The following is a 22,097-nucleotide window of genomic DNA, read 5'->3' on the forward strand; positions in this document are numbered from 1 at the left end:
ACTTTTACTGTTGCTTTCCTAGCAGTCTTGAAATGCTATCTCATTGTGGTTTTAATTGTATTTCCCTAATAACTACTGATGCTGAGCATCTTTCAATGTGTTTATTGGCTACTCCTGTATCTTCTTTGGTGAAATGTCTATTCAAATCTTTTGTCCATTTTTAAATTGAGTTGTCATCTTAATATTGAGTTGTAAGAGCTGTCAAAATATTCTGGATGTAAATTCTCTATGTGTTTTGCAAATATTTTCATTCAGAAGGTGGCTTGTCTTTCCATCTCCTTAATGTTGTTTGAAGTAGAAACATTTTTAATTTGGAAGAAATCCAATTTATCAGTTTTTTCCCTTATGGATTTTGCTTTTGGCATTGTATCAAAGAACTCTGCCCAATCTGAAACAAATACATAGCTTCTCCCATATCTTCTTTAAGGGGTTTTATAGTTCTAACTCTTGAATCTAAGTCCATTTTTTTTTTTTTAAATTTTTGGCCCTATCGCGGAGCATGTGGGATCCCCAACCAGGGTTTGAACTCTTGCCCCCTGCATTGGAAGGTAGAGTCTTAACCACTGGACCACCAGAGAAGTCCTCTTTGTTGTCATTTTAGTCACTGAGATGTGTCCAACTTTTTTTGTGACCCCATGGACTGTAGCTCACCAGCTTCTCTGTCCGTGGAATCTCCCAGATGAGAACACAGGAAAGGGTTGCCGTTTCCTTCTCCAGGGGATCTTCCTGACCCAAGGATAGAACCTGAGTGTCCTGCACTGGCAGGCAGATCCTTCACATCTGAGCCACCAAGGAAGCCCTGGGGAAGCCCTAGGTCCCTTTTAAAAACAGCTTTATTGAGAGATAATTCACACACCATACAATTCATCTATTTAAAACATACAATTCAACGGTTTTTTAGTATATTCACCGAGTTATGCAACTATTCATCATTATCTAATTTTAGAACATTTCATAATCCCAGAAAGAAACCCTGTTAGCAATCACTTCTCATCTCCCCCTCCCCCAGCCACTGGCAGTCGCTAATCTCCTTTCTGTCTCTATGGATTTGCCTCTTCTGGACATGTCATATAAACGGGATTATACAATATATGGCCTTTTGCCTCTGGCTTCTTTCACTTCATGTTAGTGTCTTTCAGCTTTCAGCTAAGCTGTAGCACACATCAATACGTCATTCCTTTTTATTGACGAATAACACTCCACTGCTCAGATTTACCACATTTTATCAGTTGTTCCAGTCACCAGTTGTTGAACATTCGGGTTATTCCCACATCTTAGCTAGTATGACTAATGCTGCTATGAACGTTCATGTACATGTTTTGGTGTTGAATATGTTTTTTTTCATTTTTCTTGGGCACACACACACACACACACACACATCCCAGGACTGTAATTGCTGAGTTATAAAGTAACAAAGCATTTGAGGAGCTGTCAAACTGTTTTCCATAGCAGTTGTACCTTTTTACATTCCCATTAGTGGTGGACCAGGATTTCAGTTTCTCCACATTCTCACCAACACTTACTATTTGTTTTTAAAAATTATTGCTATCCTAGTGGCTGTGAAGTGGTAATCTAACTGTAGTTTTGATCTGCATTCCCCTGAAGGCCAACAATATTAAGCATCTTTTCATTACTGACATGCTTATTGTTCACTTGTATATCTTTGTTGGAGAAATGTCTACTGAAGAACTTTGCTCCTTTTCAGGTTGTCCTTTTGTTTTTGAATTGTACACATTCTTTATATAATCTAGGTACAAATCCCTTACCATATAGAAGATTTGCCAACATTTTCTTCCATTCCATGGTCAATATTTTCATTCTATGCTCCACTGTGAGTTAATTTTTGGTGATGTGAATAAACAGTCTAAGCTCGTTTTTCTGCTTGTTAATATCCAATTGTCCTAGCACCTTCTGTTGAAAAGCATATCCTCTCCCTGTTGAATTAATTGTCTTGGCACTTCTGTCAAAAACAACCAACCATAAATATAAGGATTTATTTCTGTCTTGCAATTCTACTGATCTATATCCTTCTAGTTGTACCAACACCACACCGTGTCTTGATGTAATTTTTGAAATTGGGTAATGAAAACCTTCCAAGTTTGTTCTTCCTTCTCAAAATTGTTAAGAACATTCTAGATCCTTTGCATGTCCACATGTATTTTAGAACTGGCTGGCCAGTTTCTTCAAAAGAGTCTGTTGGGATTGTGATAGAGAATGTAGCCAATTTTCAGATCAATGGGGAGATCACTGGCATCTCAACAATACTGAGTTTTCCAATTCATATACATGAAATGTCTATTTATATAGACCTCTTTAAACTAATCTTTAGTTAGAGCATTAATCTTGATAACATTTTAGAATTTTCAGTGTACAAATCATACACTTACGCTAAATTTATCCCTGAGAATCACTATATTCTTTTTGATGCTATTGGGAATGGGACTGTCTTCTTAATTTCATTTTCAGATCACTTGTTGTTGTTTAGTCACTCAGTAGTGTCCAACTCTTTTGCGACTGCATGGACTGTAGCCTGCCAGGCTCCTCTGTCCATGGGATTTTCCAGGCAAGATTACTGGAATAGGTTGCCATTCTCTCTTCCAGGGGATCTTCCTGACCCAGGGATTGAACCCATGTCTCCAAATCCTCTGCACTGCAGGCGGACTCTTTACCACTGAGCCACCAGGGAAGCCCTTCAGATAATTGCTTGTATATAGAAGCACAATTGATTTTTTCGTGCTTATATGATCTTTTATCTACAACCTGACTCATTTATTACTTCTAGTAGACTTTTTTTGTGGAATCCTGGGTATTTTCTATACATAGGATCATGTCGTCTGTGAATACAGTTTCACTTTTTTCTTTACAATTTGGTTGCCTTAAAATTTCTCTTTAATGTGTTTCTTTGTTTGACCTTATTGTTAGAATCTCCAGTCCGGTTAGAATCTTCAGTTAGAATCTTCAGTCAATACTGAATGGCAAAAGCAGACATCCTTGTCTTGAATCCTGATCTTAGCAGGATCAAGAAATCTGTATTTCTTGATCTTAGCAGGAAATCTTGTATTTCTTAGCAGGAAAGAAATCTGTATCTCACCATTAATTATACTGGTAGCTATGAGTATCTCATAAATACCCTGCATCAGATTGAAGAAAGTGAAGTGACGTCACTCAGTTGTGTCCGACTCTTTGTGACTCCATGGACTGTAGCCCAACAGGCTCCTCAGTCCACGGGGTTTCCCAGGCAAGAATACTGGAGTGGGTTGCCATTTCCTTCTCCAGGGGATCTTCCCGACCCAGGGATCGAACCCAGGTCTCCTGCACTGAAGGCAGACGCTTTACCCTCTGAGCCACCAGGGAAGTCCCTCAGATTGAAGAAACACCTTTCTGTTCCAAGTTTGTTGAATGTTTTTTATCTTGAAAAGGTATTGGATATGTTAAGCAGTATTGGTCCAAGGTACTGGATCATCTATTGAGATGATCATGTAGTTTTTATTCTTTATTCTACCAATATGGTATATTAACATCGATTGATTTTTCAGATATCAAAGCAACTTTGCATTCCTGGCATAAATTCCACCTAATCATGGTATATTATATTCTTATTTATCTCTTTATGACTGCATTCTACATTTGATACTAGATGATAAGCACTGAAATTTTGGAAGAAGTGTAATTCTTAAATAATGATTTTTAAAGATTGTAATTTTTAGACATTTAAAAATATGATTTCCCAGCACAGGCACTCTTTCAGAAACTAAAGACGTGAGCCAAAGTTTTGTGCCTATCTAGCACAAATAATTTGATAAAATAAGAAGCTACTGGGAATTTCCTGGTGATCCAGTGGTTGGGACACCGTACTTTCAGTACCACAGGTTTGATCCATGGTTGGGGAATTAAGATCCTGAAAAGTCGTGCAGTACAGCAAAACAAAAAAGAATCACTATGCAACTTGGCTAGGGCTATGGTGGTCAGCTGTTGTCTAAACACTTATCTAGATGTTGCTGTGAAGGTATTTTGTAGATGTAATTAACCTTTATAACTAGTTGACTTTAAGTAAAAGAGATTAACCTGGATAATGTGGGTGGGCTTCATCCAATCAGTTGAAGGCTTTAAAAGCCAACACTGAGGTTTCCCAGAGGAAAAGGAATTCTGCTGTAAGACTTACATACACATGTCTGGCTGAGACCCTTTGCCGTTCACCTGAAACAACCACAACATTGTTAACTGGTTATACCCCAATGCAAGATAAAAAGTTCAAAGTTTGGGGGGAAAAAAACTAACACAGAAATCCTGCCTGAGTTTCTCATCTGGCAGCCTGTCCTACAGATTTCAGACTGATGAATACAACATCAGTTCCTGAGAATCCAGCTTGCTGGCCAGCCCTACAACTTTCAGACTTGCCAGCCTCACAATAATGGAGGCCAATTATATGTGTACATCTCCTATTGGTTCTCTTTCTCTGGAGAACCCTGGTGATACAGCCACCATATAGCCTGTATTATCAATCCTCCCTTCTGTGACCCACATCATGAACTACAAAGTTGATTTGAGGGCTTCTATCCGGATGCTTGCCATAGGCATCAAAATCGCAGGATCAGAATCTATACACTAGCACACAGTGCAATACATCAGTGCCGGATAATGTGCACCGACAGTAATAAAAGAATGAGAAAAGAGTTGCTAAGGAACAAAAGAACACAACCACTATCCTATAAGGAAATCAAAGGCGCTCAATCATAATGCAAAATCGAGAAGTGAAAGAAATCAGTCTGCTTTCAATGAAGTAAGGTACAAATAAAGCAAAAATACTGTAGGTTTCAAAAGCAGAATTACCACCTTTTAAGTGTTCAAAAATAATACCAGCATTTGAACTCTTGATCTTTATGACTCCGTCATTAAATAGAACAATCATTAGCTTTATTATGGTATTAAATGTAATTAATAAAAATTTTAGAAACCTACTTCATTTATTTTTTTTTAATATTTTTTTATGTGTGGACTATTTTTAAAGTATTTATTGAATTTGTTACAACATTGTTTCTGTTTTATGTTTTGGTTATTTTGACCTCAAGATATGTGGGATCCCAGCTCCCTGACCATGGATTGAACCTGCACCCCCTGCATTAGAAGGTTGTCTTAAACTTTGGACTATCACGGAAGTCCCAAGAGACCTACTTAATTTTAGTTAATGCATCAATCAAAATTTGCCAAAACCAAATAATTCTTTATTCTGCAGTAAGTTTCCCTGGTGGCTCAGTGGTAAAGAATTCACCTGTCAATGCAGGAGATGAGGGTTCGATCCCTGAGTTGGGAAGACCCCTGGGGAAGGAAATGGCAACCCACTCCAGTATTCTTGCCTTGGAGATCCCATGGACAGAGGAGTCTGGCCGGCTACAGTCCATGGGGTTGCAAAAGAGTCAGACGTGACTTCTCAACTAAACAACAACAAAGCTGAGAGAAACTTTTACAACTGTACAACCAGCAAAGACTTAGTACCCATGCTTTAGAAACTGCTCTTGCCCTAGGACAGACCCACTTGACAAGCATCTGTGTACTCCAATACAACAAAAAATTTGGAGAATGATGATGTTAACTGTCCAGGACTCTGATTACCATTCTGAATTTATTTGCTTTTAAAAAAATTATTTATTTGGCTGCATCAAGCCTTAGATGCAGCACGCGGGATCTTTGTCCCCTCATGTGGGATCTCTAGTTGTGGCGCTCAGTAGTTGGGGTGTGTGGGTGCGGGCTTAGCTGCCCTGGGGCAAGTGGGATCTTAGTTTCCCGACCAGGGATCTAATCCCCCTGCATTGCAAGGCATATTCTTAACCACTAGACCACTAGGGAAGTCTCACCATTTTGAATTTTTTTTATTTTATGTTTTTAACTTTTTATTTTGTATTGAAGTATAGCCAATTAGCAATGTTGTGAATAGTTTCAGGTGAACAATGAAGGGACTCAGCCATACATATACATGTAACCATTCTCCCCCAAACTCCCCTTCCATTCACTCTGCCAAGTAACATTGAGCAGAATTCCATGTGCTATAGAGTAGGTCCCTGTTGGTTATCCACTTTAAATACAGCCGTGTATACATGTCCATCCCAACCCCCAACTATCCCTTCCCCATTCTAAATTTTTATAATAGGTTTCCCTCTTAACACCTGAGCAAAACGAATTACTCCTATTGTCCAATTTGCTCAAATATGTAAGAGGAAAATGAACTAGATTTATCAGGTACTGATATGTTTATGAAATGAATATGTTTATTGAAATGAAATATGTGTTTATAAAATGAATGTGTTTATGGTATGCTATTTCTTCCTGGACAGAGAAAAACAGAACCAATGACTCTTATCAGTATGGGGACACCTTTCAAAAGTTGGGTCTGCATGCGTAAAAACAACACCTCAGCAAAACCATACCTTTGCTGAACAAATGATCGTGGGCTTTGAAAGAAACAAAGATCTCAGAGGAGGATTTAAAAGCACAGAATGGCTTCTAACTCAAAAATTACAAAGGCGCAACCCTGTGCCTTTCAGCACTGTGCAGAACTGTGCTAAAAACAGCTTTCTATGCTAATGTAGAAATACTCTACAGCAACAAACTCCATCATACCTTCTGTTATTTAAATGATTAATATTTGTGTATTTATTAACAAAACTAAAAATTGCCTAAGAACATATGTATAACATTAATCATTGCTGCATTGTTTGCAACAGTAAAAGGTTGGGGGAAAGACACTTCCACATGTTCACCAGTAGGAGACTGTGTGAAAAACGGATAGCATGTACACACCAAGGAATGGGATATAGTTGTTTTATTTTTTAAAAGAACAACAATAACAGCAATAACAAAAAAACCTAATATGGAGGTAACAGAAAAAGATCTCCAGTATCTTTGAAAGTAAACAAAACAAAACAAAACGCGGTGCAGAGCAGTCCAAGTAGCATGTTACACTTGTATTTACACAAGAAACTGGAAGAATTCCAGAAAGTGGTTCCGTAGGTATGGGCGGCATACAGGGAGTAACCGGGTGGATGAACAGGCACTGTGAGAACAATTCTCACTGTATGCCTTTTCATTCTTTTCAACTTAGAACTATGTGACTATGTGACTAATTAAAAAAATAATAATTCTAAACAATTTTAGGCTATTTTATTTTTGCCTATCTCTAGTAAAGGAAAAAAAAAGCTATAAACCCAAGTTCCAACATGAAATCAGCTGTTCTCAAAATCTTTTAAATGTTTCCAGGTCAACGTGTGTACAAAATTAAGGGGTTCCTTTAAAAATACAAAAAGCAGAAAAACCAATTTCTGCTGGGCACTGTGACCATCATTACAGGGACAGATGACCTGGTGCTTGCTGTGGAGTTTGGAGACCTCCTAGGGAGCCAGAGGGCGGTCCCAGCCCGGCCAGGTCGGTCCCCTGGAGAAAGCTGATTCTGCTGTTTGCTTTGTTCAGTACCAAAGACAGGGAGACCTCAAGATCAACCCAGTCTGATCCTTCAACAGGGAGACAGGCCTCTGAGTTTGGTACCAATACTGATGCAGAATAGCCTCCACTCCACAAATCATCAAGGATGAGTTCAAAACCCAATTCCTTAAGAAGAGCAGAGGTTGATGGTTTAGTAAGAAGAGCACTAGCTTGCTGGGTAACCTTGGCCTTTATCAACTCACTTCTCTGAGGTTCCATTTTCTTACCCGCCAAATGAATGGATCAGGGGCCAGATTCTCTGCAAGGTTCCTTTGGGGCTCAAATACTATAATCCAGGGACTGCCCTGATGGTCCAGCAGTTAAGACGCCAAGCTTCCAATGCAGGGGGCATCAGTCCGATTTCTGGTAGGGATTCTGTATGCTGCACTGCCCGGCCAAAAAAACAAAAAATATTATAATCCAATAGTCAGGTAAATTTAAAGATCACACGAGGAACTTGCATTTGCTTTGCAGTGCAGGAGACGCAGATTCGATCCCTGGTCAGGGAACCAAGATCCCACATACCATGGAATAACTAAGCCTCTATGCTGTAACTACTGAACCCTTGAGCCACAACGAGACAGAGTCCTAGAGAGAGTCCGTTCTCTGCAGAGAAAGATCCCCGTGTGCCGAAAAGAGACGACACAGTCAAATAAATAAAACAATAATAATGATAAAGATCACGTGAAAGATAGCAGATGCCTCTAGACTAGCACGTGTACGCCAAGTACACAAATTTTCAAGTACACAGAGGTCTGCCAACTGGGACATGAACGTTCTGATTCCTATTTTCTGTGTTTTACTTGCAACATACAAAATTTGGTCCACTTGTTACAAAGATTTCTCTCGTTCAAAAGCTCTGATTAAAAAATGAGTTACCATTAGGTGAAACTTTTAAAAAAAAAATTGGTAGAGCAGAGATGATGATTTAAGGCTATCAGTATGGAGAGTGATGGTTAGGGAAAGTTTCGGTTTGGTCCATTACCCTTTTATTATCATCATCCAAGATCCACAGTTGCATCAATATCCTTTGGGGACTTTGATCGACCTATGCTTATTCCCATAAGTGAAGGATGGATGAATACTCTTCTGAGGCAGTGAATGCCACTGCAAACTCCAAGTTCAGCAAAACACGCTCCATATGCTAATCAATAAAAGTTAAGTGATTTCAGAAAAGTACACAAATAATTGTGTATATTTTTGTCGACTAAAAAGCAAAATGCATGCCTCCTTCAGTACTGGGTTCATACAGTTGTAATTAGTCAGAGCTTCATTAAAACACTAATGATGCCTCCCTTGATCTCAGACTGTACTAAAGCAGCTCAAAAGCATATTCATGTCTGCAACGATTCATTCTCTGGCACAAAAGCAGTGTGCAACATGGCCCTGGCAGACACACTGCAGGGTGCAGGTTCATTGTCTGGTCCCAGCTTTCACCTGGCACAAACTGGACCGACTGCTGAGAAACCAGCTCATCTCATTAGCATGTCTTTATTCTACTGCTGTAATTCTGACATCTCTCCAAGATCATGAAAATCCTCTTCAGGTTCAGAGCCGAAGGGAAGATGGTAGCCATGGGTCCCCAGAAGTCTTGCGCAAAGTATTGAAAAACAAAGAGCCAGGAGTTAGGTCCCGGGCCAGCAGCTTCGAATTGGCTGGTGCTCAATCCACTTGTAAGCCTTCCTGTGCAGTCAAAATTCTCCTCCACCTCCAATATTTATGCTACAAGCCAGAGGCTGGAGACGTTTATCGTTTTAATGATTCTGAAAACAAACATAATACTTCCAGGCATTGTCAATACCTGTGCCCTATCCCAGGGCTATTCTCATTCCAAATGCCAGGCTTGCCACTACTCTGGCAAAGCGACAACCCGAATGACTCTGATACATTCCTGTTGGAACTCCTTCTTCTGACAGCGTCTTGAAAAAGCACCCGCAACAGCGAACGCATTTTCGGCCGCCATCCTCGGGCAGCTCCCCCTCACCCCCCCGCCCCACCCGGAGAACCTAATTCAAACCTGTGCCTCCCTCTCCGGAGGCCACCAGGGCCAGCACCTAGCACAGGTGCCTGCTTCCGATGCCAGCCCGTTTCCCCTCACCCTCAGCTCCCGAGGGGGCCCGGGCACCCGGCGGGAAGGAAGGGACCCGGCCCGCGCCGTGGCCACCCCGCCCCTCCGAGCCGCAGTCCCCGGAGCGCACGTCCCCGTCACAGGACCCGATGGCGCGCAGGCCGCTCCCAGCCCCCGGCGGAGGGGCTGCCCTCCCCGGCGACCCCCGCCAAGGGCCCTAAAGCAGCCCCCCCAGACCTGATCCAACACCTCCCACCCTCCGAGAAGGCTCTGCAGCGCCCTTGGCCTCTGGGTCCCTCGGACCCCCGGGGGACGCCCCGCGCGGGGGCATCGCGACCTCCTCGCAGCCCCGGGTCGCGCTCACCGGACTTGGGCGGGTAGCGGTACACGGAATTGGACGGGATGTCCACCTCCTCCACTCCCGCGTGCTGCCGGCTGGTCAGGGCCCCCATGGCCGCTGCGCCCGCGCCGCCCTGGGCGCCTCACCGCGGCGGCCGCTCGCCCCGCGTCCGGTGCGGGGGTCGGCTGCGCGCCGCGGCCCGCTCCTGCCTTGGCGCTGCGGCTTCGGCGGCGGGGAGCCCCGGGCGCGCCGCGCACCATCCTCCGCCGGGCCCCGCGGCGGCGCCTGTGCCGAGGGGGGCTGCGGGCTGGGCCGGGGGCGCCGCCGCCGCCTCAGGCCTCGTGATGTCAGCGGCGGCTAGCGCGCGGGGCCCGCGGCGGCCGCGGCCAATGGCGGGGCGGGGCGGGAGCGGGCCGCGCCGTGCCAGCCAATGGGCGGCGGCACTCGGCGGAGCCGCGGCCCGGCGCGCCCGGCCGGCTCGGGGCTCGCGGCCCGGCGCTAGCGGCCCAGTGCGGGCTGGAGGGGCCGGGGACGCGTCGCTCCAGCGGAGCCCGCTGACCCCGCTCAGGTGACCGCGCGGGAGCCGCCTTCTCGCCGCGCGCCAGGTCGAGGCCCAAGAGTTCTCTCACCATTGTCCCCAGCATCTGAGGAGCGGACGCGGCTTCCCGGCCCGGAGGATGCCTTCTCCAACCCCACCCCTCAGCATCCCAAAGCCAATGGTCAGAAACCCTGCAGGGGGGCGCCCCTAGCCCCCGCCCCCCGATCCGAGGAACTTCGGGTGGGTTCCCCCACCCCCAGCGCCTTAGCCTCAAAGCGACTCCCCGGGGTCAGGGTGATTGATCAGTGCTGGTGACCCGCTCATCCGTCTCACTCTAAGTCGTGTCAGACCTCATGGACTGCAGCACGTCCAGCTCCTCTATCTCCCAGCTCCACTATCTCCCAGAGTTTGCTCAGACTCATGTCCATTGACTTGGTGATGCCATCCAACCATCCCATTCCCTATCGCCCTCTCTTCCTTTTGCCTTAAATCTTTCCCAAGACCAGGGTCTTTTCTGATGAATAGGCTCTTCGCATCAGGTGGCCGAAGTATTGGAGCTTCAGCTTTAGCAACAGTCCTTCCAATGAATATTCAGGGTTGATTTCCTTTGGGATTGACTGGTTTGATCTCCTGGCAGTCCAAGGGACTCTCAAATGTCTTCTCCAACATCACAGTGCAAAAGTATCAATTCTTCTGCACTCAGCCTTCTTTATGGCCCAACTATCACATCCATACCTGACTACTGGAAAAACCATAGCTTTGTCTAGACAGACCTTTGTCTGCCAAGTGATGTCTCTGCTTTTTAAGACACTGTCTGGGTTAGTCATAACTTGCCTTCCAAGGAGCAAGCATCTTAATTTCATGGCTGCAGTCACCATCTGCAGTGATTTTGGAGCCCAAGAAATCAAAATCTGACACTGCTTCCACTTCTACTTCTAACCCTCTCATTTAGTTCCTTTCAAAGAGCAGGATTCTATACACATCCTCTGTTTATGAGTCCCTTCTGCAGCTCATGTAGCCCTGAAGTTAGGAGACCCTCAACTCAGAGTAGGTCGAGACAGTCAAGCTCGGATCATGCCTTTTGGAAACTTTGGAGAGACGTGCAAGCAAGGAGAGTGAAGGCGGGATGACAGGTGGAGAAGGGCTTCTCTGAGTGAGAACACACACCTACAGTGGGTCACTGGGACAGACAGAAGATGCCACTCCAGAGCTTAATTACAGACACGTGTGTTTTAGACCTTTTCTTTTTTGTGTGGTTTTGGTGAGAGGGTAGACTGATTAGCAAAAACTTCAACAGCTAGAACACGATGTCAGCAATGTTTCAACAACGTTCAGTATACTGTTTGGGCCCTTGGGTTCCCTTGATTAGATTTGTAAAAGCCATTTCATAAAGTCTCTTTCCTGATTCCCTTTTTGTTAGAAAACGCCGCGGGAAGAAAGAGCCACCTCTAAGGACCATTGGTGAAGGCCTATATTGGGCGGTCGCTCTCGGGCAGAACTCCCGGGGGGCGGGTGAGCGAGGGTACAAAGGGAGTCTGCGAGGTATGAGAGGTGGGGAGAGGTTTTATAGCCAGGGCCGGCGTCCAGGCCAGGTCCTTCCATGTAAGGAAGAAAGCGCAGGCTACAGCGGCGGTGGGTGTCCAAGGGCTCCGTGTCGGCTCCTGATCGGACCAGGCTGCAGGGGGTCGGTTCCTGGAAGGTTAGCCAGCCTCCGGAACTTGTCTGCGGCACTTTTTTCGGGGCATGCCTCAACATACCCGACCTTTCACTTTTGTACTAGGTTTTTATTCATTTATTTATTTACTTGGCTGCCTGGAATCTGTGCTGTGCACAGGCTCAGCAGTTGCCTAGAGGGGGCTTAATTGACTGGTGGGCACGTGGGATCCTAGTTCTCTGACGAGAGATCGAACCCTGCGTCCCCCAACACTGGAAGGCGGATTCCCAACCACTGAACTGCCAGGAAGTTTCCTCTTTTGTACTTTTAATTGTCCTCTTCTCAGATGCAGACCTGGTGACAAAGATACCGTCACCCAATTGCCTTGGTTGTCTTCAAGGTCCCCGGGATGGCAGGAACACATACTTGTCTTTTTTTTTTTTTGACTGATGCTGAAGAGCAGGCAAGCCCCTGGCCCAGGCCAGCAGATGGAAGCTTCTCCCAAGCACCAGGGCTCCGTGGCAGAGTTCAGAGCCCTCCCTCCAACCCTTGACCCTCACCATCAGAAGGCTTTCAGCGTTATCTTTGGAAGGGAACCAATGACTACCAGCTACCCTTTTCACACACAGGGCCTACCTTGTAATTACTGGGTAAAGATAAAATACAAGTCACGAAGAATCAGAATGACCTCAAAGCAGAAGGCCTTCAGCACATCACAGAGTAAAATGCTTTATAATCTTATTATCAAAGAAGCCTTTGTCCTTCCTGCCCTTGGCCATTGGTAAAGGGGGCACCATCCCCGAGCGGATTTACCCACATCTGCAGCCAGAATCAGGCAGGATGTAGCTCAATCAGGCAGCTCTGTTCCTGTTCTTTGCAACGATCTGTTCTTCTCCCATCTCAACCTCTGATCTTGGGAAGTGGGTTTGTTCCCTATCTTTTTATTTATAAATATAATTTTATTTTTACTTATTTATTTTTGGCTGTGCTGGGTCTTCGTTGCTGCATAGGGCTTTTTTCCAGTTGCGGCAAGCAGGGGCTCCTCTCTCGTTGCAGTGCATGGGCTCTCAGGGTGCAGAGGCTTCTCTTGCGGTGGAGCACAGGCTTCAGGGCACGTGGACTTCATTAGAGCGCGTGGGCTCAGGAGTTGCAGGTCCCCGGCTCTAGAGCACAGGCTGAATAATTGGTACACGGGCTTAGATGCTCTGAGGCATGTGGGATCTTCCTGGATCAGGGATGGAAACCGTGTCTCCTGCATTGGCAGGCAGATTTTTTTTTTTTTTTTTTTTTTTTTAACCACTGAGCCACCAGGAAAGCCCTGTTCCCTATCTTGGATAACACTCCCCAAGCCTGTAAACTTTGTTCTTCCTCCAATCCTTACTGGCTATTACAAAGAAGCCATTAGTGAATCAAGACTCAGTTTAAAAAAAGAAGTGATCGGGACTTCCCTGGTGGTACAGTGAATAAGAATCCACCTGCCAATGCAGCGGACGTGGGTTTGATCCCTAGTCCGGGCAGATCCCAGAGCAACTAAGTCCACCCCCATGCCACAAAGACTGAGCCTATATGCCACAGCTACTGAAACCTGTACACCTAGAACCTGTGTTCCACAATAAGAGAAGCCACTGCAATGAGAAACCCAAGCATCTCAGCTAGAGAGTAGCCCCTGCTCACCGCCATCAGAGAAAGCGCGCTTGAAGCAACCAAGACCCAGCAGAACCGAAAAAAAAAAAAAAAAAAAAGAGTTAAGACTTAAAAAAGAAGAAGTGATAATGGTAACAGGCTGACTAGGGTCAGGAGGCAGAAGAGAAAGGGATGCAGGTAGTTCGGAAAAAATTCCAGATCAAAGAGATTTTCTGTGAATTGGGTTAGAGTCCCACGGTCTACAATGCCATCACACAGTGTTACCGTTTTTGGAAAAAAGAACCTCCCCCGGTGCTCAGGGCGCAGAGGAGATAAGCAAACCCTTGAAAGAGCCGTCACTGCATTCCTCCCAGGTCCTTCCTTGGTGCCTCCGGACTCCCCTTGCCAGAGATGTGGGCCAAGGAGAGGCCCTGAGGGAAAAGATGGCACAGACAAGAGGAAAAATCCAGAAGTGAGAGCCATCAAGAGAGTCATAAAAATACTTTTAACTTGAACAAATGGTCTGGGGAGAGATGGTGCAGATCGCATAGGGAAATTACATGCAAATACCACACATCCTTTGTGTAAATAGCCTCAAGGCATTCTAACCATTTCCAAGCCAAGGTAGATGCCGCCCTTGGGAGAACCCTAGGAGAGAAGCCAGCGCTTAAGGGTCTCAGGGGTTTCCTCTAATCATCCAAGGAAGGCAGGGAGGTAACAAGCCTTTATTTTTTTAAGCCCACATATTTGTATCAGGTCCTAGCCCTTCTCCACCTTGGGTCTAAGGGAGAAAGGAGAAGCCTGCGGGGAGGGGAACAGAGGGATGAGTAATTTCTAGGTCAGCTAGTCCCCTTGAGCCTTTAATTTTGTTCATTTTGGCTGTCCTGGTTTCAGCTCCGTCGTGCATTTTCCACCTTTCGTGACACATCTGCTCATTTCAAAGATTCACACAGATGCCCGTATCAGGAGGGAGAGAGAGAACTTGCAGGTGAAGAGCTGATAGATGCTATCCTAATGGTAGCACAGAGTTCCCAAGGCAACAGAGCTGGGGTGTTGGGGGACGTGCCTCAGGGACCTGAAGGAGATACGACAGGCTCCTTCTTGCCTGTTTGCCTTACCCTTCTGCCTGGGCTGCGCGACAGCAAAGTTAGAACTCTGGCTATCCTGAGTATCCAAAACACGGGCCCCAGGGACTTCCCTGGTGGTCCAGTGGCTAAGAGTTCATGCTCCCAATGCAGGGGGCTCGGGTTCCATGGTCAGGGAGCTAAGATTTCACATGCCACAACTAAAGTGTTCTCATGCAACAACTAAAGCAAAGATCAGCCCTCCCAACCTGTGCCACAATGAAGATCGAAGATCCTGTGTGCTGAAACGAAGTTCTAGAGCAGCCAGATTCAAAACCAAACCAACAAACAAGGGGCCCAATCACAACGCATAACCCCTCGTCTCTCTCTCTCAGTCCTTGGCCCTTGGCTTCAGTGAATTCAAGCCAAAACCACAAGCAGAGAATTTCACATCCTGCTCCAGGTGGGCACGCCAGGCTGATGCGGACACAGGGGCCTGATCCTAAATGTTTTGGGACCCAGCAAGCTGTTCCTCCGACAACCGAAAGCTCTCTGTTGAGGAAAATAACGTTTCCCACTAGGAAATCAGCCATCGGCCTTTCATATTTTTGCGTCTTGCCAAGTGTGAATTCCTCATTGTTAATTTCCTGCTCAGCTGCGTGCCTCTAACAAAGGGCAACTGTTTAGACTCCAGTTGGGTTTGTAGCTTCTTAATCTACTTTTCAAGTTAAGATCGAAATGAAAGACAATGTTTACACTTGCCCGGTGTGGCTTGGGTGGGGAGAGTGAGGTGCCTGGGGTGTGACCTTGAAGTTGGCACTCAGTGCCCTGCAAGGCGCCTCACCCTGCCTCCAGCCCTGCTTCCCCGGGGCCTCTGGCATTTGGAAAAAGGAGAGACCTGGGACATTAATCCCATTCAAGCACGCAGTTAAAGAAATCAGGAGAGTTCCTTCTATTTTGCTTTAGTTTAGTCCCAGATTGTTTCTGTCAAACACCAGAGACCTTAAGCTCGTTTCGGTACATTCGCTTCTGCCTTCACTTCCCTGTCCCTCTTTTGGTTTTGAGCTCAGCCCCATCTGGGGCTGCAGATGCTATGTGATGAAATCTGTGCTAAAGGAGGTGCCACTAATGTTTCAGCTCACTTTGGATCCTCTGCCTGCTCTGCCTTCTCCGGGGGAAACACTCTAGGCAGGCAAAAAGCCCAGCATCTGTCTCCTGCTAGCCAGAGAAACCAGAATGTGGAAGAGGCAGCGTGCTGACAGCCTCCACACCTCTATGCTCAACTGTGGTTACTTAAAAAATCAAAGGGAGAAACTGAGAACAAATTCTTTTCCTTCTCCTGGGGTTTCTTGACAATACCGAGTGCTGGCTGGAGTGTCAAGTCTAGAAGAAGCCGGAAGAATATGTAATCCAGGGCCCTTCACCTGACAGGTTGGACGTAGCTGTAGCCTGGGGAAGCCGAGGGACTTGCCCAAGGTCAGACCAGTGGCTGCCTGGCTCAGAACCCAGAGATCCCAGGCTCTGTGCTCCGGGCCTCACTGTGGGAAACCTGAATTGCTGGTTTGGTGTCTTTATTTACAGGGTAGGTTGACTTCTAGTGCCAGTAGAAGAGGACAAATCAATGTGAATACATGTTCACCTGTTGGGATGCCCGTCTCAACACACGGTATACCACCCTCCCACAGAAGTTACCCAGTACTGAGCTCAAGCTCAAGCAGGGAGCTGTAGTCGTCCTACACCCTGACTCTATCCTCCTGAAATTGGAGCTGAGGTCAGATGGGTCATTCATCTTCTCCCAGGCATGGAAACCAAAGGGCAGATGAGAAAAGAGAGTTGAGGATCACCCCTGAGGGTTAGATCACATTCTAAGTAAATAGGTTAAAAGTGTCACTTACACATTCAAGGTGCTTCCCTGCTAAAATCTGTTGCTCCTATTCAGTTGCTAAGTCATGTCTGACTCCTTGCGACCTCATGAACTGCAGCACACCAGGCTTCCCTGTTCTTCGCTATCTCCTGGAGTTTGCTCAAACTCATGTCCATTGAATCGGTGATACCATACAACCATCTCATCCTCTGTCACCCCCTTCTCCTTGGGCCCTCAATCCTTCCCAGCATTAGGGTCTTTTCCAATGAGTCAGCTCTTCGCTAAAGTTTGATCACCAACCAGTTCCGTGACTTTGTGTGTGTGTGTGTGTGTGCGTGTGTGTGTGTGTATGCTCAGTCATGTCTGACTCTTTGCAGTGCCCTGAATTGTAACCCACCAGGCTCTTCTGTCCATGGAGCTTCCCAGGTAAGAATACTGGAGTGGGTTGCCATTTCCTTCTCCAGGGGATCTTCTCAACTTAGGATTGAACTCACATCTCCTTCATTGGCAGGTGGCTTCTTTACCACCGAGCGACCTGGGAAGCATGACTTCATTTACAAGACACATTTACTCCTGAGCTAATAGCTTATTCATTTGAGCGACACCTACTATTTCATCAGGGGTTCTTCAAAGATTGTGTGTTGAGTCTGACAGAGCAATAAACAGAGATGCTACTTACCACTATGGTTCTCAGGGTAAACTGCTGGAAGCCTCAGATCGCTATTATGCTCCACGAAGTGTATGTTTATTATATTGCTTCGTTGTGTACTGTTATCTTTCCTAGTCCAAGATGCAATCTGTGCATGAAGAGAGATCTAGCGATTTCATTAGCTTCCACTCTGGTTTTCTTGCCTCTCAATCCTCTCTCTTCTCATCCATTTAAAAATCACGCCCAGCTTAACTTTACTGATATGTAGCCATCATCATCATATACTCTTGCCCGTGTACCTTCAGTGGCTCCCTATTACCTTACGCAAGATGGATATTTTACCCCTGAGCCCTTTTCTCCCTCTGCATCTCAGTAAATCCTGCTTGTACCCTGAAAACAGGGCCCTCAAAGGCCTTCTAGATCGGCCATCTATGGACTGGGCTGTGTATCTGTCAGCCACTACTGTTAACTTTTCACTGGTGTGTCATCTGCTAACTACAGAGGAAGCCCATTGGGTTGGGGGCCTGCTCTCTAGGGAGGATTATTTGGAATTTTGCCAGCCAGTTGCTAAACTGTCAGTAGCTTGAAATTGGCCATGATGGAACTATTTAAACCACAGAAATCACCAAAAACTGCAAACCAGGGCTTCCCCCACACCCCAGAGCCAGTTTGCCAGCACACCCCCAGTCTTAGATTTCTTTGACTCCCTCAGAAGGACCGGGTGCATTGTTTCCCATATGTGCGTCCATGCTCAGCTATGTCTGACTCTGCGACCCCATGAACTGTAGCCCGCCAGGCTCCTCTATCCGTGGAATTTTCTAGGCAAGAATACTGGAGTGGGTTGCCATTTCCTACTCAAAGGTATCTTCCAGACTCAAGGATTGAACCTGAATCTCTTGCTTCTCCTACATGGGCAGGCAGATTTTATACTACTGAGCCACCTGGGAAGCCCGTTTTCTGTATGTGAATCTTTCAATAAATGACTTGCTAAATACTTACAAAGAATAATCGATTTTGCACAGTGACTCCATCTGAGCACTTTTGAGTGCATTATCTCATTTAATCTTCAAAACAACCCTGAAGCGATAAGTATGGTTATTGTTCCCATTTCCCAGATGAGGAAGCTGAAACTCACTCAACCAGGTGTAGGGAGCAGGAACCTGTCTGAGGTTCACCTGAGCCTGAAGCCCCAGGTCTTCCCCGCAGATTACTGGTCCTGCCAGCCTCCACGAGGCAAACCTGTCCCTTTGCCAGGCCTGCTGGTCCCTGAGCCAGCCGAGTCCTTCTCTCTGTAGGGCCACCAGTGAAAAGGGGCAACACATGGGGACTGCTCTCCACCTCACCTTCACTTTGCCTCTCCAAGGTGTTTTTTAAGATTTATTGATTGATTTGGCTGTGCCGGGTCATAGGTGCGGCATGTGGGATCTTTAGTCACAGCATGTCGGATCGTTCCCTGACCAGGGACTGAACCAGTTCTGCCTGCATTGAGAGCACAGAGGCTTAGCCACTGGACCACCAGGGAAGTCCCTGTAAGTTTAACCTACCTTCCTCATCCCACTTCCTTCTACCTCTTCTCCTTATCTGAATTAGGACCATTTTCAGCAAGCCCTTTGATACCCCTCCTATGGAAGGTCTTTCTTGGCCTAAACTTCTCTCCTATAGACACTTTGGTGAAGCCTGTGCTCTTTAAGGGCCTTCAGGTCTGGACAGAAATCCTGACTCCTTGCACAATCCTGCTCGATGACTGGGCTCTGAGCACAGCCCGGTCAGTAGGACGGCTCTGGTCTGGCAGCTCCCCAAGGACAGGCATAGGATTTCCTCTGGCTGCTCTCAAGGTCCAGGGCTTGATGGACATGGGTATTGCTGGTGACAAAGGCGACTTCTGGTAGTTTCCCAACTCTGTTGTGTACAACCCAGAGTTCTCCTTCTCAGTAGAAACTTCCTTCCTCTTTATGTGGAAAGCTGCCCTGTGTTCATTAACAGCACCCTGCTTGGTCCAGAGAGTGATCTATGTGGCGTGGGCTCTTGGGTCAGGAAATAGCAAATGTCCATCATCTGCCCAAGGTGCCCTGTGTTCCCAAAGGAGGAAGGTACCTGTTACCACCAAACAAAACCAACCAAGGACTTTGTTTTAAACAAACACTTCCCCTCCAGGACTTGCTTTCCCTTTTTTTTTCTCCTCCCTCAATGTACCCTGGCTTCCTGTGTTTCTGAAAATTTCTGCAACCTCAAGTAGCATCTCATTGGAAACTCCAGATCTCTCCAATATTTCTCTCCATTTTGCTGAGCCCTGGTCCATTTATATTCCCTCTATGACTCTGAGATTTACAGATAAGCAAGGGAGAATAAGTACATCCTCACTGCCTGACAGCCTGGTACATGTGGAAGGGCCTCACCAGAGGTCATTTAGATACTGTTGATGTTTACCAGTCCCTCCTTCTCTACTTCTGGGTGTGTGGTGGGTCGACTTTGCTGCTCCCTGGAAGTTAGGAGTAGCCATGTGATTTTTCCAGACAATGAACCATGAGCAGAGGTGTATTACTTCTGCGCTAAAGTGCTTACCTGCCAGCGCTCAACCCTCCAGCGCTCTCATTGCCAAGTTCTGGCTGGCGCACAGGGTCAGACAGGAAATGTTGTAGGCTTTGTTGTTCATACGGCAACTGCTATAGTTCAAAAGTACTCATAGATGAATCACAAGCAAATAAGTGTAGCTGTGTCCCAATAAAACTTTATTTACAAAAACAGGAGGCAGCCTGAGGGCTGTAGTTTATAAGACAGTGGAAGCTCCCATAGGCTGGATCGTTACATCACCGCCCAAAGGTCAGTTTTTCTTGAAAGTCACCAAACCACAGTGAACTTCACATGGGTAACAAGTAAGGATTGTAGTTACCCCAGCATAGCTTAGCCTAACCTAATTTGAAGAGTCTTGGCAGCAACTTGAGGAAGGATGTACCATTTTTCATGGATAAAGGAAGTGATACTTTAGCCCCCTTCTCCCCCGCTGCCCAGCACAGGTCCACTCCAACCCTTGCCTCTCCAAGCTTAACATTACCCCCTCCACTTCCCAGCAGAAGCTGGGGCTTCCCAACAGAAGCTCCAATGGGTCTTGCTATGAACTTGCTTTCAAGGCAACTCTTCAAGTCCCTTTCTGGACTTCCCTGGTGGTCCAGTGGTTAAGAATCCACTGCTGGCGCGGTGGACATGGGGTCCGATCCCTGGTCTGGGAAGATTTCACATGCCAAGGGGCAACTGGGCCGGTGGGCTACAACTACTGAAACCCTCATGCCTAGAGCCCTGCAACTAGGGAGTACCCCGATATTCACTGCAAATAGAGAAAGCCCTCACACAGCAACCAAGACCCAGTGCAGCCAAAAAAAAAAAAAATTCCCTTCATTCTCCTTTCTATCTACCCAAATCCTTCCCATCTTAGATTTCCCTCCTCCAAGGAACTTTCTTGGACTGTTTCCTATGGTTGCTAGTTTGGATCAGCCTCTCTGTCTGAGGTCACGAAAAAGACCCAGGGATTCTTATCGCTCGGGGGCTCCGCTGAGCTCACCCAGCGGAGTTAGGGGAGAGAGGGACTGGGCCGGGGGAAGGGTGAGTCATTGGTGCACCGGAATCAATCTCTTAGACTCATAATCACCTTTGTCTGGAAATGCATACACATAGGATTAAATGACAAAAAATAAGCAAACAAGGGAATGCTTAATGCAAATTTGAGGACTATGTGTCTGGGGAGGAAAGGAATATGCATTTGAGGAGAGTCACGGCTTTCAGAGGTAGTAGTCTTGAGTTCTGTGCTGGGTACGTGGGTTATTGTTCATTATGCTTCAAACTGTGCATAGGTTATACACAAACTTAGTGCATGATATAGTTCTCAAAAAAAAAAAAAAAAAAAAAAGGTGTGCCAGGTTGGAAGGCTGTCTCAAACCTTAAGGTCAGTGTCGGTCATAACAACCAGCCTCCTCCTCTGTTTTGGAAGCATGGGTGGGGCTAGAGAGGCCCAGTGCCAGGCTCATCGATTTCTGTCCCATAGAAAGAGGCTGGCGCCTGAATCTAAGAGGACAATTGAGGACCCTAGAGAAGGGAGACCTTCCTAAGAAGGCTGTCTCCTGCCCTCTGGCCAAGGCCCACCTCTGATGTTGTCCCTTTGAAAGGGTTGCCAGAGACCTACCTACCATGAGACACACCTGGCAAGGAGAGGTGGGGCCGGCTTATCACGGGGCTGGCAGGTACAGGACACAGATTACAGGCCACCAGCGCTGCTTTTGGGAAATGCCATTACCTCTGCTGGGAGTGGTACGACCTTTGTCCCTTGAGGACAGGTGACATCCAGTGAAAACGTAATCTGGTATAAACCAGTATGAACTCATCCCTGAGTTCTGGCTTTGACCTTCCCACTACTTCCAACAATACAGACCAGTTTTTGTGTCACTGAAGGTGGATTCCAGCGGGTGGACAGAGCTAGAAAGGAGCCTGTGATATTGAAGAGCATGAGCTCTGGGAGCAAACACGTGGACCTGGGTTCAGACCTCAGCTCCACCCAGAGTTAACTGGTGACTTGGTCACTTATTACCTCTCTGACCCCACTTTTCTTCTTTGTTAATTGGGGATAAGCACAGTCCCCACCTCACCGGGTTGTTGTATTAAAAAAGGTAATCCAAATAAAGAATAGCACAGAGCTGGGTTCAGAGAACATTCTCAACAGACATAAATCTCAATGATCACAGAGGACTGGGATTTGCCTGGAGTAGACGTGCTACTGCATCAAGCCCGCATCTCCTTTAAGGAAAGTTAGTCGCTCAGTTGTGTCCAACTCTTTTC

General features: G+C 46.3%; 1 protein-coding gene across 3 annotated transcripts in view; it reads right to left on the reverse strand.

The window, feature by feature from the left end:
* Nucleotides 1-10,246, reverse strand: part of RNF157 (ring finger protein 157) — a 75,980-nt gene extending 65,734 nt beyond the window's left edge. Inside the window, exons 1-2 of one of the 3 annotated variants that reach the window (XM_065909013.1) lie at nucleotides 9,906-10,246; nucleotides 7,701-7,860 (exon numbers count right to left, since the gene is read on the reverse strand). Coding sequence is in view for 1 of the 3 variants with exons in the window: in XM_065909010.1 (XP_065765082.1) it covers nucleotides 9,906-9,993 (88 nt within the window). In the remaining 2 variants the exon portion in view is untranslated. Of the gene's footprint in view, nucleotides 1-7,700; nucleotides 9,237-9,905 lie in introns of all 3 variants that reach the window. The other 2 variants (XM_065909012.1, XM_065909010.1) reach the window with 2 other exon arrangements.
* Nucleotides 10,247-22,097: the final 11,851 nt, after the last annotated feature.

Source organism: Muntiacus reevesi, chromosome 18, assembly GCF_963930625.1.
Source record: "Muntiacus reevesi chromosome 18, mMunRee1.1, whole genome shotgun sequence".
NCBI lineage: Eukaryota > Metazoa > Chordata > Mammalia > Artiodactyla > Cervidae > Muntiacus > Muntiacus reevesi.